Source organism: Papio anubis, chromosome 17 (assembly GCF_008728515.1).
Source record: "Papio anubis isolate 15944 chromosome 17, Panubis1.0, whole genome shotgun sequence".
Taxonomy (NCBI): Eukaryota; Metazoa; Chordata; class Mammalia; order Primates; family Cercopithecidae; genus Papio; species Papio anubis.
In genome coordinates, this window is record NC_044992.1 from 134,394 (window position 1) to 149,682 (window position 15,289).

The following is a 15,289-nucleotide window of genomic DNA, read 5'->3' on the forward strand; positions in this document are numbered from 1 at the left end:
CAGCATAACTTGGAGTGAGTCATTCTTTGTTTTCTTTTAGTGGATAGGGATTCAAGGCTAAACAGTAAACGAAATGAATTTCTGGTTTGCAACATCGTGTGCTTAGAAGCTGCCAGTGCAGTTCCTCCCAGTCCCAACTGTCGCACCCATGAAAGCACGTGAAAAAGGCACCGCGAAACCCCAGCACGGGGCCTCTGACAGCTCAGTGCCGGGCTCCACATCAGGTGAGGGGAGGAGGCGTGCTATGGACCACCTGAGCCTCACCTGCCCACCTGGGCCTCGCCTGCCTGGCTGGGATGGGGGCAGGAGCTGAAGCTGCCTGGGCAGCCTTCCTGGCACAGCAGGGCTGTCAGTTCCTGGGGCCACAGGGGCTGTCCTCCCTCCTCCAACCCTCTTGTCAGCCCTGGGAGATACAGCTTCCAGAATCAGCCAGGCCGGCGATGTGAGCTGCACTGCGGAAGGAGTATTTCATGAAGCAAGGCTCCATCTGGGAGAACAGGAAGAGGCAGGAAGAGCCGAGGACACAGCACAAGCCAGGGGCTGCGGTCCCTCGTCTTCCCTGGTTCTGAGGGGCCAGGTCACAGGAGAGTCAAAGGTGCCTCCTGCGTGGGGCAGCGTCACAGGCACAATCCCGGGCCAAGGGAAGGGCCATGAGAAGATGCCTTGGAGCCGGTCCTGGGCCTGCAGGGCTCGCCGCATCGGAGGTGGACAAACAGGGAGACAGGGGCCTGGGACAGGCTGCGGTAGAAGCAGGGAGGGGAAAAACCTCTAAAGCATTTCGTGCAGGTGAATGTGGCTTGCTGGGGCTCGGGAAAATAATTAGACAATTGTTTGGTGTCTAGGAAACATAAAGACTGGCCTTACTAATAAAATAGAAAACCGCAAGAAGAAAACGAGCAAAATAAAGGAAATAGTGGAAACCAGAGAGTGGAGAGCAGAACCAAAACTTACACTGGAGGGGGAAAGAGCAGACATGGCTGCGAGGAAAACGGAAGTGGCTGGGATGCTCTTCTAGGCGCATAAGAGCATCAGCTGGTATTAACACAAGTACTTTGGAAAAGGATCAAGAATCACCCAGTAGAGTTGAATGTGGACACACCCTGTAATCCAAGAGAAACCCTTGGCCTAAAATCCACAGAAACTCTTGCACAGGTACATGTGCTCCAGGAGCCATGAATGTTCACAGCAAGATTATTTATAATAGCAAAAAAGCGGAGAGTGACTAAAATGATCACCAAGGTAGAACGGATAAACAGGTATGTTTTTTTTGTTGTTTTGCTTTGCTTTTTTTTGAGACGGAGTCTCACTCTGTCTCCCAGGCGGGAGTGCAGTGGCCGGATCCCAGCTCACTGCAAGCTCCGCCTCCCGGGTTTACGCCATTCTCCTGCCTCAGCCTCCCGAGTAGCTGGGACTACAGGCGCCCGCCACCTCGCCCGGCTAGTTTTTTGTAGTTTTTAGTAGAGACGGGGTTTCACCGTGTTCGCCAGGATGGTCTCGATCTCCTGACCTCGTGATCCGCCCGTCTCGCCTTCCCAAAGTGCTGGGATTACAGGTGTGAGCCACCGCGCCCGGCCCAGGTATGTATTTTTTACAGTGGGATATAGACCGCAGTGATGGGAACGAATCCAGCTGCACGTGTCAACATGGGTGAATTTCAGGATCACAAAATTGAATGAATAAAGAAGAAACATACAGAAAAATACACACAGACCCACCTTGTTTATGTCACACGCAAACACAAGCAGAACTAAGCATTGTGTGGTAACGACCTGTTTCTCAGCTCCCGTGGTAATTAGTAGGTACCTCTTTTATTATGATTCTTTAAACTGTACACGAGTTTTTTTGAGTCCAGTTTAGAACTGTAAGCTGCCCAGGCTGGAGTACGTCGGTACAATTATGGTTCACTGCAGCCTCAACCTCCGGGGCTTACGCAATCCTCCCACCTCAGCCTCCTGACTAGCTGAGACTACAGGTGCGTGCCACTATACCTGGTTAATAATTTAGGGATTTTTTGTAGAGAGGGGGTTTCACCATGTTGCTCAGGCTGGTCTCAAACTCCTGGGCTCAAGCAATCCACCCACCTTGGCCTCCCAAAGTGCTGGGATTACAGGTATGAGCCACCATGTCCAGGCTTATTCCCTTTTTTATTTAAATCTTGAACACACGTCACAGTTTATTAATCCACCAGCAGGAAAACCAGGCGAGGGACTAGAGTGTGCCAGTCCATGGCAGGAATGGAGAGTCCAGAGCTGGGAAACGGAGCACTGAGCCAAGCAGCCAGTTTACAAAGGCAGCTCATTAGGAGAATGTCATGGTTCTGTGTGGTCTCAAGAACCTCGTCTCCAGGACTTGGTAGAGAGGAAATCAGGGACGAGACAATTGGGAGCACCGATCAGGAATCAAAAATTAAAAATAACCAATGAGAAGCAAATGATAAGGAAACATCTGTGGCTGTTTCAGGAATGACAAGGTTCACCGCACTAAGAAATGACTGAAATACAGCAAAAGAAACCACCACCAGAGTGAACAGGCAACCTACAGAATGGGAGAAAAGTTTTGCAATCTACCCATCTGACAAAGGGCTAATATCCAGAATCTATGAAGAAATTAAACAAATTTACAAGAAAAAAATCAAACAACCCCATCAAAAAGTGGGCAAAGGAAATGAACAGGCACTTCTCAAAAGAAGACATTCATACAGCCAACAGACACATGAAAAAATGCTCATCATCACTGGCCATCAGAGAAATGCAAATCAAAACCACAATGAGATACCATCTCACACCAGTTAGAATGGCCATCACTAAAAAGTCAGGAAACAACAGGTGCTGGAGAGGATGTGGAGAAATAGGAACACTTTTACACTGTTGGTGGGACTGTAAACTAGTTCAACCACTGTGGAAAACAGTGTGGCGATTCCTCAAGGATCTAGAACTAGAAATACCACTTGACCCAGCAATCCCATTACTAGGTATATACCCAAGGGATTATAAATCATGCTGCTATAAAGACACATGCACACGTATGTTTATTGCGGCACTATTCACAATAGCAAAGACTTGGAACCAACCCAAATGTCCATCAGTGACAGACTGGATTAAGAAAATGTGGCACATGCACACTATGGAATACTATGCACCCATGAAAAAGGATGAGTTCATGTCCTTTGTAGGGACATGGATGCAGCTGGAAAGCATCATTCTCAGCAAACTATCACAAGAACAGAAAACCAAACACCACATGTTCTCACTCATAGGTGGGAACTGAACAATGAGATCACTTGGACACAGGAAGGGGAACATCACACACTGGGTCCTATTGTGGGGAGGGGGTAGGGGGAAGGGATAGCGTTAGGAGAAAAGCCTAATGTAAATGACGAGTTAATGGGTGCAGCACACCAACATGGCACATACATACATATGTAACAAACCTGCACATTGTGCACATGTGAAACAACAACAAAAAAAATGACTAAAATACAGTTCAGCTGAGTTTAAAATTCATTAGGAGATCTCTCATTTTTAGGAATGAAAATGGTTCCTGGGGTTCTTTTTCAAATTTGTTTGTACTTTTCTCAAAGGTCTGGTTTGTTCAAACTGGTTTCTATTCCTTCTCTTAGATCTTTTGTTTTATTTTAGAGACAGGGTCTTGCTCTAAAGACCTTCATGAGCCTTGTTCACTAAGGCTGGAGTGCAGTGGCACGATCTCAGCTCACTGCCACCTCCACCTCCCGGGCAAACGTGGTCCTCCCACCTCGGCCTCCCAAGGAGCTGGGACTACAGGTGTGCACCACGACGCCCAGCTAATTTTTTTTTTTCCAGAGAAAAAATCTTGCCGTTTTTCCCAGGCTGGTCTCAAACTCCTAGGCTCAAGAGATCCTCCTGCTCAGCTTCCCAAAGTGTTGGGATTAGAGGTGTGAGCCGCCGTACCCAGCCTCTCTTACACCTTTTAAGTAATTTTTAAAAACACGTTTATCATCTCTTTCACCATTTCACTATTCTCTCTCATTTTCTGGGTACCATTGTCCTAGCTGTTGTATTTTCCATTTCTCCTGCTTTTCTTCATGTGGCTGGTGGACAACAGGGGTAAAATCCACAGAATTTTAAGTGGGAAAGACTAGGATTAATTGCATTACCAGTGAAGTGGTCTTTTTTGTATAAAGGCAAAAAGTATCAGATACCCCTGGACTCAGAAAACGTACCATCCATGCACCCTTATTTTTTAAATTACATAAAATTATAGACCAGCTAATTCTTAGATAAATAAAAATAATAACTCAAGGGTCTACAAGAAAATAATCATTGATTTTCCTTCTAGAAATCCATTCTAAGGATAGAATCTAAAATGGAGACAAAGAGCTATGCACACAGTAATAAGAGAAGAAATGAAAACAATTTAAATGTCCTCAATTAGGAAAATATCTGTATGACAGAATATCAGCGAGAAAGTTTACAAAGAGTTATTGATTACACCAGAAAAGACTTGAGATATCCATTCTAAAACACAGGTTCAATAATATAAAGAAAAAAGGCAGAGAACAATGATTGGAATACACTAAATTTCCAACGGTTATCTCTGATTCTGGATTTTTGGAAGGTGTGTACTTCTTTATGCTTATCTGTAATTGTAAATGTTCCTCAATGATCCGTATTAATTTTATCATCAGAAAAGAGTAAAATGTATAGAAAATATGTTAAAAAAATGAAAACTTCCAAAGATTATAACAGACAAGAACTTACGTATCTGGGCGATATTAAATAAGAAAAATAAATACTGTGCTACTGACTTTGAGATAGTCTGCAGTTTATTCTCAACACAGCAGCCAGAGCACCCTTTAAAAGAGGGGGAGATGGGATTCTGTCTCTACCTTACTCAAGACCCTCCAAGGGCGCCTCATTTTCCTGAGTGTAAAACCAAAGTCTTGGCCAGGTGCAGCGGCTCACGCCTGAAATCCCAGCACTTCGGGAGACTGGGGCAGGCAGATTGCCTGAGCTCAGGAGTTTGAGACCAGCCTGGGCAACATGGCAAAACCCCATCTCTACAAAAATACAAAAAATTAGCTGGACGTGGTGGCACAGCCTGCAGTCCCAGCTATTTGGGAGGCTGAGGTGGGAGGGTTGTCTGAGCCCTGAAGGCAGAGGTTGCCGTGAGCTGAGATCGTGGCACTGCCCTACAGCCTGGGTGACCCAGTGAGATCCTGTCTCAGAAAAACAAAGTAAACAAACGACTTTCAAAACCCAAAGTCCTTACAAAGGTCTCTAAGCACCGACACGATCTGACCCACAAAGGTCTCTAAGCACCGACACGCTCTGACCCACCCTATCATGTCTCTGACGATATGGTCTGGCTGTGTCCCCACCCATATCTCATCATGAACTGTAGCTCCCATAATTCCCACGTGCTGTGGGAGCGACCGAGTGGGAGGTAATTGAACTGAGGGGGCGGTTTCCCGCAGAGCGTTCTCGTGGTAGTGACTAAGTGTCACGAGATCTGATGTTTTTATAAGAAGAAACTCCTTTCACTTGGTCTCATTCTTTCTTTGCCTGCCGCCGTGTAAAACGTGCCTTCTGCCTTCCGCCATGGTTGGGAGGCCTCCCCGGGCATGTGGAACTGTGAGTCCATCAAATCTCCTCCCTTTATAATTACCCAGTCTCAGGTACGTCTTTATCAGCCGCGTGAGAACAGACTAATACATCTGACAACCCCTCCCTAGCCCCAACCTAACTCCTGCCACGCTGGTCTCTGCGCTGTGCCTCCAATCTGCCGAGCACACACGTCTGCCTCGGGGCCCTTGCACCTGTTGCACCCCTACTTGGAATGCTTCCCCTCCACATAGCCACAGAAGATGCTTCAGATCTCTGCTCAAACGTCGTTTTGTCAGTGGGCCCCTCCCTGGTCCCCAGTGTCCCCAGCACCTCTTCTCCCACCACCCTGACCGTCCACCTGTCCCCATCTGAGAACACATCCGCCCACCCAGTCCTGCCCACCGCCACCCTGACCGTCCACCCATCCTCGTCTGAGAGCACATCCACCCGCCCAGCCCTGCCCACCGCCACCCTGACCGTCCACCCATCCTCGTCTGAGAGCACATCCGCCCACCCAGCCCTGCCCACCCCGCCCGGACGCCCTCCCCACCACCGCCTGGACGCCCTCCCCACCACCGCCTGGATGCCCTACCTCTCTTTGCTCACTGCAGATCTTACACAGCCACAGGGGCCGCTTCTGGCCAGGGGAGGCCTCGATCCCACACTTGGTGCAGACTTTCTACGAGAGAGAGGACATGGGGTTGTCAAGACGGCAGCCGCTTCCTCCTCCACCAAGGGACTCGGACGACTGTAACGAAGGGACACTTGGCATCTGCCAAGGAGTGTCTCGTGCTTCAGGATAGAAGGAATCAATCACCTCAAAGGCACAGATCATCTAAAAATCCTTAGCTGGCTTTGGACATAATGGATGGCCCCATCCACGGACCTCCACGATACCGACTCCCCCCAGAGTTCGGTTCTGTTAGTCACAGCGAGGAAACTGAGCTTGCTGACGTTCACGGCTGCACCGTGTTTGACAGCAAAGAACTGGATAAAACCGAGACGCCCAGCACCGGGGAGGGTCCGGGCAAACACGACAGCAGGTGATCTGGGCTTCACACAGCGGGTCGCGTTGCTACCTGGAAATGGGGCAGGAAACAATGTGCTTCACCAAAGAAACAGACATTCGCGTAAAATCGTACCCAAAACTCGTCTGCGGGCCTGACACGTCGGAAGACGCAATCGCGAGAAACACTCGTAAGAACGTGAGCGCTTCCTTTACACCAAGCGCCGCTTAGTGACCCTCGTGCCCCAGTTACGCCAACGTCGGGCCCACGTTATAGGTGAGGAACCCGGTGCTTGGCAGAGTCTGAGGGTTTGCTCAGGTCCACATGGCAACCACGGATTCAGGTTGCACTCTGGAGACATTTTATCATGTTCTCTGCACACAGAAATAGCCAGAATCTAGAATCTACAGTCTGCTGACGTGCTGGGCCCTCAAAGACCCCAAGCCCAGGCACTTCATGAGAACTGTAAAGGGGCTTTGCTTTAAGCAAGGTTGATTAAGCTCATAATTTAGAAATACAGTTAGTGTTACTTAAAAACAAGACTATGGGCCGGGCACGATGGCTCAAGCCTGTAATCCCAGCACTTTGGGAGGCCGAGATGGGCGGATCACAAGGTCAGGAGATCAAGACCATCCTGGCTAACACGGTGAAACCCCGTCTCTACTAAAAAATACAAAAGGCACTGTTAGGTGATCGCACCATTTTGCAAATACCACATAGAGCACACAGACACACGCCGAGATGGTGCAGCCGGCTGCACACCCAGGCTCGCTGGTGTATTCTGGGGCCCCCAGGCTGCAAACCTGTACGATGTGCTACTGTACCGAATGCCGCAGGCAACTGTGACACAGCGGAAGGCATTTCTGTATCTAAATATATCGTAGAAATGGTACAGTAAGAATGTGGTATGATAACGGGGTGGGACATTTGTTGGCCGAAACGTCACTATGGGATGCGTGACTGGACTTCTGTTGCTTCCCCTGAATGCGCGGCCACAAGCAGAGGTGGGACAGGCCAGAGGCCGCATGCTGGGAGGCCGAGGTGGATCTGCTGGGGCTGAGGCCGGCTCCAGGCTGACCCCGGCGGAGTCTGATTCAGCGATAGCTGGCGACGCCTCAGGACTGGTGCCCCAGCTCATCCATCTTTCTGCCACACGCGGTCCCTGCGTGGGTGGGGGCCCTCTGCAGCCCCCCGCCGAGGGAAGGCGGCATCTGTTGCTTGGCCTTTTCTACAGGCTGCCAACTCAGCAAGGAGCACACCTCTCCACGGAGAGGAAAAGGTCACCAACTTGGCTTCCGTGTCGAGTGTGTGGAGGCCACTGGCCCGATCGGGCGGCTGAGCTCAGTGCCCCGGGGAGCGGGGAGCAAGCTCACGCGGGACAGAAGCTACGGTACGTTCCTGCGGGGGACGGATTTGCTACCATCCAACAGTCAGGTTCGAGAAATGTCACCTCTCTTTTAATTCTCCAAATAAAACGCAATCTGCTCCAAGCTCCTGTCCCTCTGGGTGGCAGGAAAATCTGCCCAAGCCTCGGCCACACTTAGGGCCCCTTTCCAAGCTCTCATGAAGGTCCCAGGCTTGGGGTGTTTGACGGCCCAGCCCATCTGCAGAGGGTCCTCTGAGCGCTGTCCATACACCTCACTGCTGGCCTGCTTGCTGCCCAGGCTCTCGTGGCCCCTGGAGAGGGAGGGGGAGCACGTGGCCACGTCTGTGCCAGTCTTGGGTCTCGGACTGTTGCTAGGCTGGGCTTCAGCCCCTCCAAGGACCGGTAACCTGTCCCCCTGGAACTCTAGGCCACCATCCCTCACACAGTCCGGTGACTCTCCCCTTCCCGAAGAGAGCAGCCTCTCTCCACCCCTCCCACCCTTCGCTCCCAATCTTTCTACCTCTACAATAGGGACCCCATCAGCCTGTGAGGTGGGTCCCAGAACCACAGCGTGGGCCTCTCCTCTCTGGGTAAAGGAGAAAGAAGGGAGGCACTGATGCTCCTTAGCTGCGTTTTCCTTGCAGATTCCCAGCATCGCCGTGTACACGGGAACAGGTGGAAACGAGTGTGGCCCTCAGACACGTGAGCTCTCCCTCTGCACTCTTTACACATGCACAGGCTGAGGGCCGCTCACCTTACAAACACCCAGAGTGCCCTGAGTGCCCTGCGCAGGCTGCTGAACGAGACGATGGTGCGGGAACAGGAGGGAATCACACACCCACAGCACAGTTAGTGAGCACCAGGGCCCGGGGACCGGACCAGGGACCACGGACGAGGTATCAGACCAGGGACCACGGCCCAGGCCACGGAGTAAGAGGGAGGCGGGTGTTCTGATCCCCACTACACAGATGAAGAAACAAAGGCTCAGGGATGGCTCTGGCTGCCCGAGGTCACATGGCTCGTTGGGGGTAAAGCGGGATCTCTGCTCAGATCTCAGGAGAGCTGGTCACACCCTCCCCTGCCCTGGTGCCAGGCTGGTGCCAGGCTCTCCAGAGAACTGCTCTGCTCAGGCGGGTCCCCGGGCACGTGCTGGTGGTTCTCAAAACAAGGGGCAGAGAAGGTGCCAGGGGCTGAGCCTGGGACGAAGCTTTGCTGGGGCCGTGGGTGTGGCCTGATGCTGGCTCCAGGAGCAGCGGCCCAGGCTGGGGAGTCTGGCCCTGCCCTCCGTGCTGTCTCCCAGTGTGGGGGGAGAGGTTTCCAGCTGTCAGCAGGAAGCCCCGCGGCCTGCCATTGCACCCCACAGGCGCCCTCACAGCCGGGCCTCTGCCCTATGCACACAGCCAAGGGGGAGGGGACAGCCTCTGCCCCCTCTCAGTCAGTTCACGCTGCTGTCACAAACACCACAGACTGAGTGGCTGAAACAACAGAAGCGTGTGTGTCACATCTGCAGAGGCCTGACGCCCCGGTTGGTGCCGGCACGGTAGGTTCTGGGGGGGGCGCTTCCTGGCGTGCGCATGGCAGCTTCTTGCTGTGCCCTCCCAGGGTGGAGAGTGAGGTCTGGCCTCCTCCTCCTCCGATAAGGACGCCAGTCCCATCACAGGGACCCACCCTCAGGACCTCCTCTACTCACCTCCCAAAGTCCCCATCTCCAAATACCACGTCAGAGCAAGGGCTTCAACGTAGGTATCTTGGGGTGATACAAACATTCAGTCCACAGCTGCCCCCAACCAGGACTGGGATCCTCTCTCTGCTTTTGTACTCGGGAGCCCCAGAAACGGGAGCATCATCGTCTCTCCCAGCCCCGGAGCCATCTCGAGCCGTCCGAACTCCTGAGTCTGCACCTCACGCCGTCCTGCACTAGAACCAAGTCCGGTTCCTGAAACGTGGCTCTCAGCTCCTTCCGAAGCCGCACGGCACCGTGCACAGGTTTAGGGGGCGGCAGACCTGGGTGGGCCCCGGGGCAAGCTACCAAAGCCTGTCTAAACCTCAGACGTTCTCATCTGTGAAGTGGGGAAACACTTACACCCTTGAGTTGTTCTGAGGATCAACATAAGAGCCACTCGATGAACGGCAGCTGCGGTTATCACAAGTGCAGCCCTCGCACCGCCTTCTGCGGCCTGGCACGACTTTCCTCCAGTCCCGCACCATCGAACACGCTAGCCACCAGCTGCCGGTGGCTATTTAAATGCAAACTGATTACAATTAAATAAAATGAAAAACAGCACTGAGGCCACACTGACCCCATTGCAGGTACTCCGTTGCCTCACGTGGCCGGCGGCTACTGCATGGGACAGGACAGAAATACATTTTCATCCTCACCGTGAGGTTCTGCAGGACAGCGCTGGGCCGGAGGACCCTGCCCTCAGACTCGCCACTCAACCTGCCACCAGCCTGCTCCCCCGCCCCCCTACAGCTTCCAATCAGACTAATGCGCTCATGTGCTGCCCGTCAGCATGGCTCTGTCTCCACCCCCACCCCATCTAGCGCTCACCGCCCCCCGATCCACTGATCCACGTTACCATCACCTGCTGAGCACCCGTGAGGGGCACAGGCCTGGCTTGACAGGACACGGACGAACAGGGTGGGGCCCAGGCCCTAAACGCTTGCTCCGATGTCCCCCTGCCGCTGCCGGGGGGAGCTCGGCTGCCCTGTGGGGGGTTTTGAGGGTCAAGTGTACACGTGTCTCACTGATGAAACAGGGTGCTGTGGAGGGCAGGGAGAAAGCAGGAGGGTGTCCACGGGACTGAGTCCTGTCTCTACTCATAGACCACGAGGACGCGGAGCCAGCAGATCTGGGGACAGGAGTAGCGTGGGCCAGTCGGCCTCCAGAGGTTCGGTGAAGGGCCCAGGAACCTCCACCTTCCCCGTAGGGTCTGGTGCTGCCCGCTCCCCGGGCCACAACGGGAGCTTGTGGTTGGCCAGGTGGAGAGGACAATCCCGTCTCACCTCGGGCAGCCTGTTTCCCGCTACCAACCAACGCTGGCGGCACCTACGGTCAGTTCTCCACGTCTCAGTCATCCCAGCTTCCTTCAGTGTCTCCGGCTGGCAGGGGGCACGGGGCGCTCCCAGGAGGCGAAGGCTATGGAAAGATGACGTGCTCCCATTCAAATAACACGTCATTGCTGCTCCAGTAAATCTCAGGTCAGTAAGACAGTAATGAGCTGCCTCTTACGGGCTTGGTCTTTGTTCCCAGGTTCCAATAAACAGGTGATAATTTTTAAAACCCACGAGAGCGCGCGCAAGCCAGCCTCTGCATCAGCTTGGTGCAAACACGGCACCTCACAACCTCCGTTAAGGCCAGTCCGGGGGCCCGGGGGGGCCACTCACTTCCCTGCCTGAGATGGGCTTCCTCGGAGTGGATTTGCCCAGGGCAAGGGAGTCCTGGCTTCCCGGGCTTGGCTGCCTCATGCATCCTGCAGCCTGGAACTGTGAGTGTTAAACCAACAAAGCTTCTGGGCCTAACCCAGGGTAGAAGCCACACGGCTCCAGGCCTTCAGACCGTGCACCCTCACTCCCCACTCCTGTCTCAGTCGCTCCACGAGCTTCTTTTGCAAAGAAACGTATATTCTCTCTACCCCCAAGAACACCGGAAAGGGGGTTCCCCAGGGACTGCCCATGGGACACAGGCTTTGGGGCAGGACAGAGCAGGGTGTGCCGTTGAGAGGCAACCTTGGACTTGGAACTCACCTTCTCTGAGCCTCATCTGTAGGCTCAGAGGTTCCTCATCTGTAGGTCGCTGGTAACAGGCGCCTCCCCCCACCCCCGCAGGCTGCAGATGAGGCGATCGAGGGAGATGGCCAAGAAAGTGCTTAGCATCACAAAAGGTTAGGCAGGCAGCAACCTCAGGCTTCTATATTCTCGGTTTTATATTCTCGGTGAAGGTTTTATATTCTCGGTGAAGGTGGCCAGCATCTGTCAGTCACGCAAGCCACAGCCCAGAGCTCATCCTGGGCCCCCATCGTCCCTCCCTCCTGCCCAGATAATCCGTCTCCAAGAATTCAAATCTGTCTCCAACCTGTGAATTTCCCTGCAGCCCCGTCCCTGATCTCTGCTGCCAGCGCTCATACCCACACCAAGGCCGCCGGCAGATCTCCCTACCCGACCGCCGCTGTCCTCCAACTGGTTCCCAACGTGGCAGCCAGCCCAGTCTCCTCGTGTCACTTCTCCCATCCCTCCCAACGTAAAAGCCATCAGAGGCTCCCCGCTGCTCTGGGGTGATCACCACCCACTTCGGAAGGCGTTCGGGCTGGCCCTGCTCCACTTCCCCATCCTCCACCCTCAGCTCCAGCCGTGTGGGCCTTTTGTCAGCCCCTGGTCCTTCTGCCACAGGGCCTTTGCACGTGTTGCCCCCTCTGTCTCGGATGCACTTGACCACACTGTCTCCTCATTAACCTATGCAGCCCTCAGACCTCAGCAAGCACCACGTCTTCAACGAAGCCTTCCTCGACTCCTTCCACGGTAAGAGCCTCCAGAATGGGCTCCTGGCTCTTCTCCGCTGTCCAGGTTGTGATTTTACCCTCCACTGTGTGCTGTAGGGCTCCTGTCACTTCCCCCGCTGGGCTGTCAGCTCCCTGAGGGCAGAGGCCACGTCTATTTCTGTTCACCTTCCTGCTCCCCGTGCCTGGCACAATGGCTATTTACAGAAGAACGGAATGAACAAACAGAAGCTACTTAAGATATTACAGTTGAGAAGGTGAGACGGGGTCCCTCCTGGAACATGCCAATCTGCTGAGAAGACAACCTGCATGGAGGTGTGAAGGCGCTCGCTCCACGGCACGAGGCAGGGCCCGATCGCGTCCACAAGGAGTGACGCTGACCAGCAGGACTGATCGCGTCCACACGGAGTGATGCTGACCAGCAGGGTTGTGAGAGGCCACGCCAGAGACAGCCGCACACGGGTGAGTGTCCGAGGAGATGGGGTGCTGGCCGGGGGGCCTCATTCTCAGGGTGTGGAGCATAAACTCAGGCTGGCCCGGCCACAGCGGAAATGACACCAGAAGTTCTTCACTAAGGGTGAGGAGTGCGGATGTTTACCTGACCCTTCCCGTGACGGCTCCTGCCTGCCTCCCCCGGGCTCATGCTGCAGCCGCCTACGTGTGCAGACCCGTTCCAAGGCCTGATCAGGCACCTTCCTCAACGTCCTTCTTATCCAGGTCACTTCAGTGATGCTTCTGCTTCCTGCAATTTCCCATCCCACCCCTTCTCCTTCCAGACGGCACCCAGGAGTCAAAACACAACAGAACGGTCTCCTGGGCCGCCCTGAAGTTCGGTCGTCACGCCCAAGCTGGCCTTTGAGTCCTCACCGATCCATTTCACGATGCGGAATTCCAGCACGTTCCGTGGCGCGGTTCTCACGCGCCCACAGATCAGAAGATGGGAAGCGGCTTAGTGCCAACACGGGGGGAGGGAACGAAACTGCTCTGAAAGCAGATGCCGCCGTCTCACAGCAGCCGCGGTCTGGAGTCACTGGGTCACCGGCCAACAGCCTCATGCTCCTGGCTCCACAGTGTCACCATCCACCACACGGAGAGGGCTAGGGTGAAACTGCGCCCAAACGTTCTGTCCAAGGAGGCCTGGAAAACGTACGCTGTGCCGTGGAAATGAACGCTGAAGATGGCTGGTTTAAACGTCTGGAGCTTCAATTCACAAACATGTTTACTATACTGTAGGGAAGGCATTATTCTAAGAACGCTGAGGACAAACAAGACACGGCCCTTGGTCCTCAAAGAGTGTCCCATGGAACGGAGTCGTTTATCAACTAGCAAAACTTAGGGCCAGGTGCAGTGGACCACGCCTGTGATCCCAGCACTTTGGGAGGCCGAGGTGGGAGGATTGCTTGAGGCCAGAAGTTCAAGACCAGCCTCGGCAACATAGTGAGCCCCCGCCCCGCCCGACCATCTCATGTAAAAAATAGCCATCTTCTGTCTGGAAAATTACTTTCCTGAGAGTTCCAGTGAATTGAAATTGGCAGGTGAGCTGGTTTCTCAGGAAGAACCCTGCCGCGGACGACGCTTCCAGAGGGGTTATCCCCCTGCCCCGATAAAACAGGGAAAGAAATAGCTGCTTCCAGAGGGGTCATCCCCCTGCCCCGATAAAACAGGGAAAGAAATAGCTGCTTCCAGAGGGGTCAGCCCCTGCCGCGATAAAACAGGGAAAGAAATAGCTACGTTTGAACGACCTCGGTGCACGCACAAAGCAGCATGACGAGGGAGCCGCCACGTGTGTGGTTCACACCACACAATGTCCTCCTGATGCTAGAAATCAAACCTTCAAAAGGGAAAATCTTACTGGGTTTAGGGGAAGGCTATGAAGCGATAAAGACAATGATGATGTAAATAGAAAAAGTGGCGAAAATGATGACGAAGCTGTATGGGGCAATATTCACCAGAAATTAAGTTAAAAAAAGCACGTTGGAAACAGTCTGCATGGCAGGGCCATCCACCACATAAATATGTAGATACGTCCGTATCTACAGAGGCGTCTATATATACACAGAGAACTATCTAGAAGGATATCAGCCCAAATGGAAATCCAACTGTGCAAAGTCAAAATCTATTTTAAATGGATAAGCAGAATTCCTATTTAAAGGAAGCTTATGCTAAATGCTTTGGAGAGTCACTTGCCCCAACTTCATTTTTTGACCAGGTCTGGATTTTTGCAGGTCAGGATGGATTAAAGAAGCTGAAAGTGTCCACGCAGACAGACAGGAGACAGTCACAGTGGCTGACCGTGGCCCAAGTGTAATCAGGCCTGTGCACCCCCACAGCGGGTCCCAGATGCTGCCCTGGCTCACCGGCCCCTCCGATCATAAGCTCAGCCCTGCTCAGCCCCTGAAGCACCATCCACCAGGCTTGGAGAAGCATCACCTGCCCCAGTGGGCCGGCCGTGGAAAGGCTGGATATGGCTCTGTTGCTGTAGACGCTGTCTGGAACCCAGGCCCTGCTGCCAAATGACTTTAAATGTATATACAGTTCAGATATTGATGTATATAATTATAAATATTTATACACTTTCTTGGGTACTTATGCTTACACCAGGCACCAAGCTCGCTGTTTGACGCAGAATCTCATTTAATTTTCACCACAGCCCTCCGAGGTGGGTGTGACTGTTCCTGTGTGACACAAGGGATCTGAGGCTTGAGGTTAAGCAACTGGACGCGGGGATCTGGGATGTGAACCCTGTTCTGTCTGAGCCTCCAAACTGGGCTCCTGCTACCCCAGCCGGGCCTGGTTGCCTGGCTAGCATCCTCTTGCCTGGACCCCACTTCACTG

The 15,289-nt window shown here is 53.3% G+C and overlaps 1 protein-coding gene across 1 annotated transcript in view; it reads right to left on the reverse strand.

The window, feature by feature from the left end:
• Positions 1-15,289, reverse strand: part of RPH3AL (rabphilin 3A like (without C2 domains)) — a 171,957-nt gene that overhangs the window by 52,996 nt on the left and 103,672 nt on the right. The window contains 1 exon segment of the mRNA XM_031657227.1: positions 6,178-6,264. Coding sequence (XP_031513087.1) covers positions 6,178-6,264 — 87 coding nt within the window.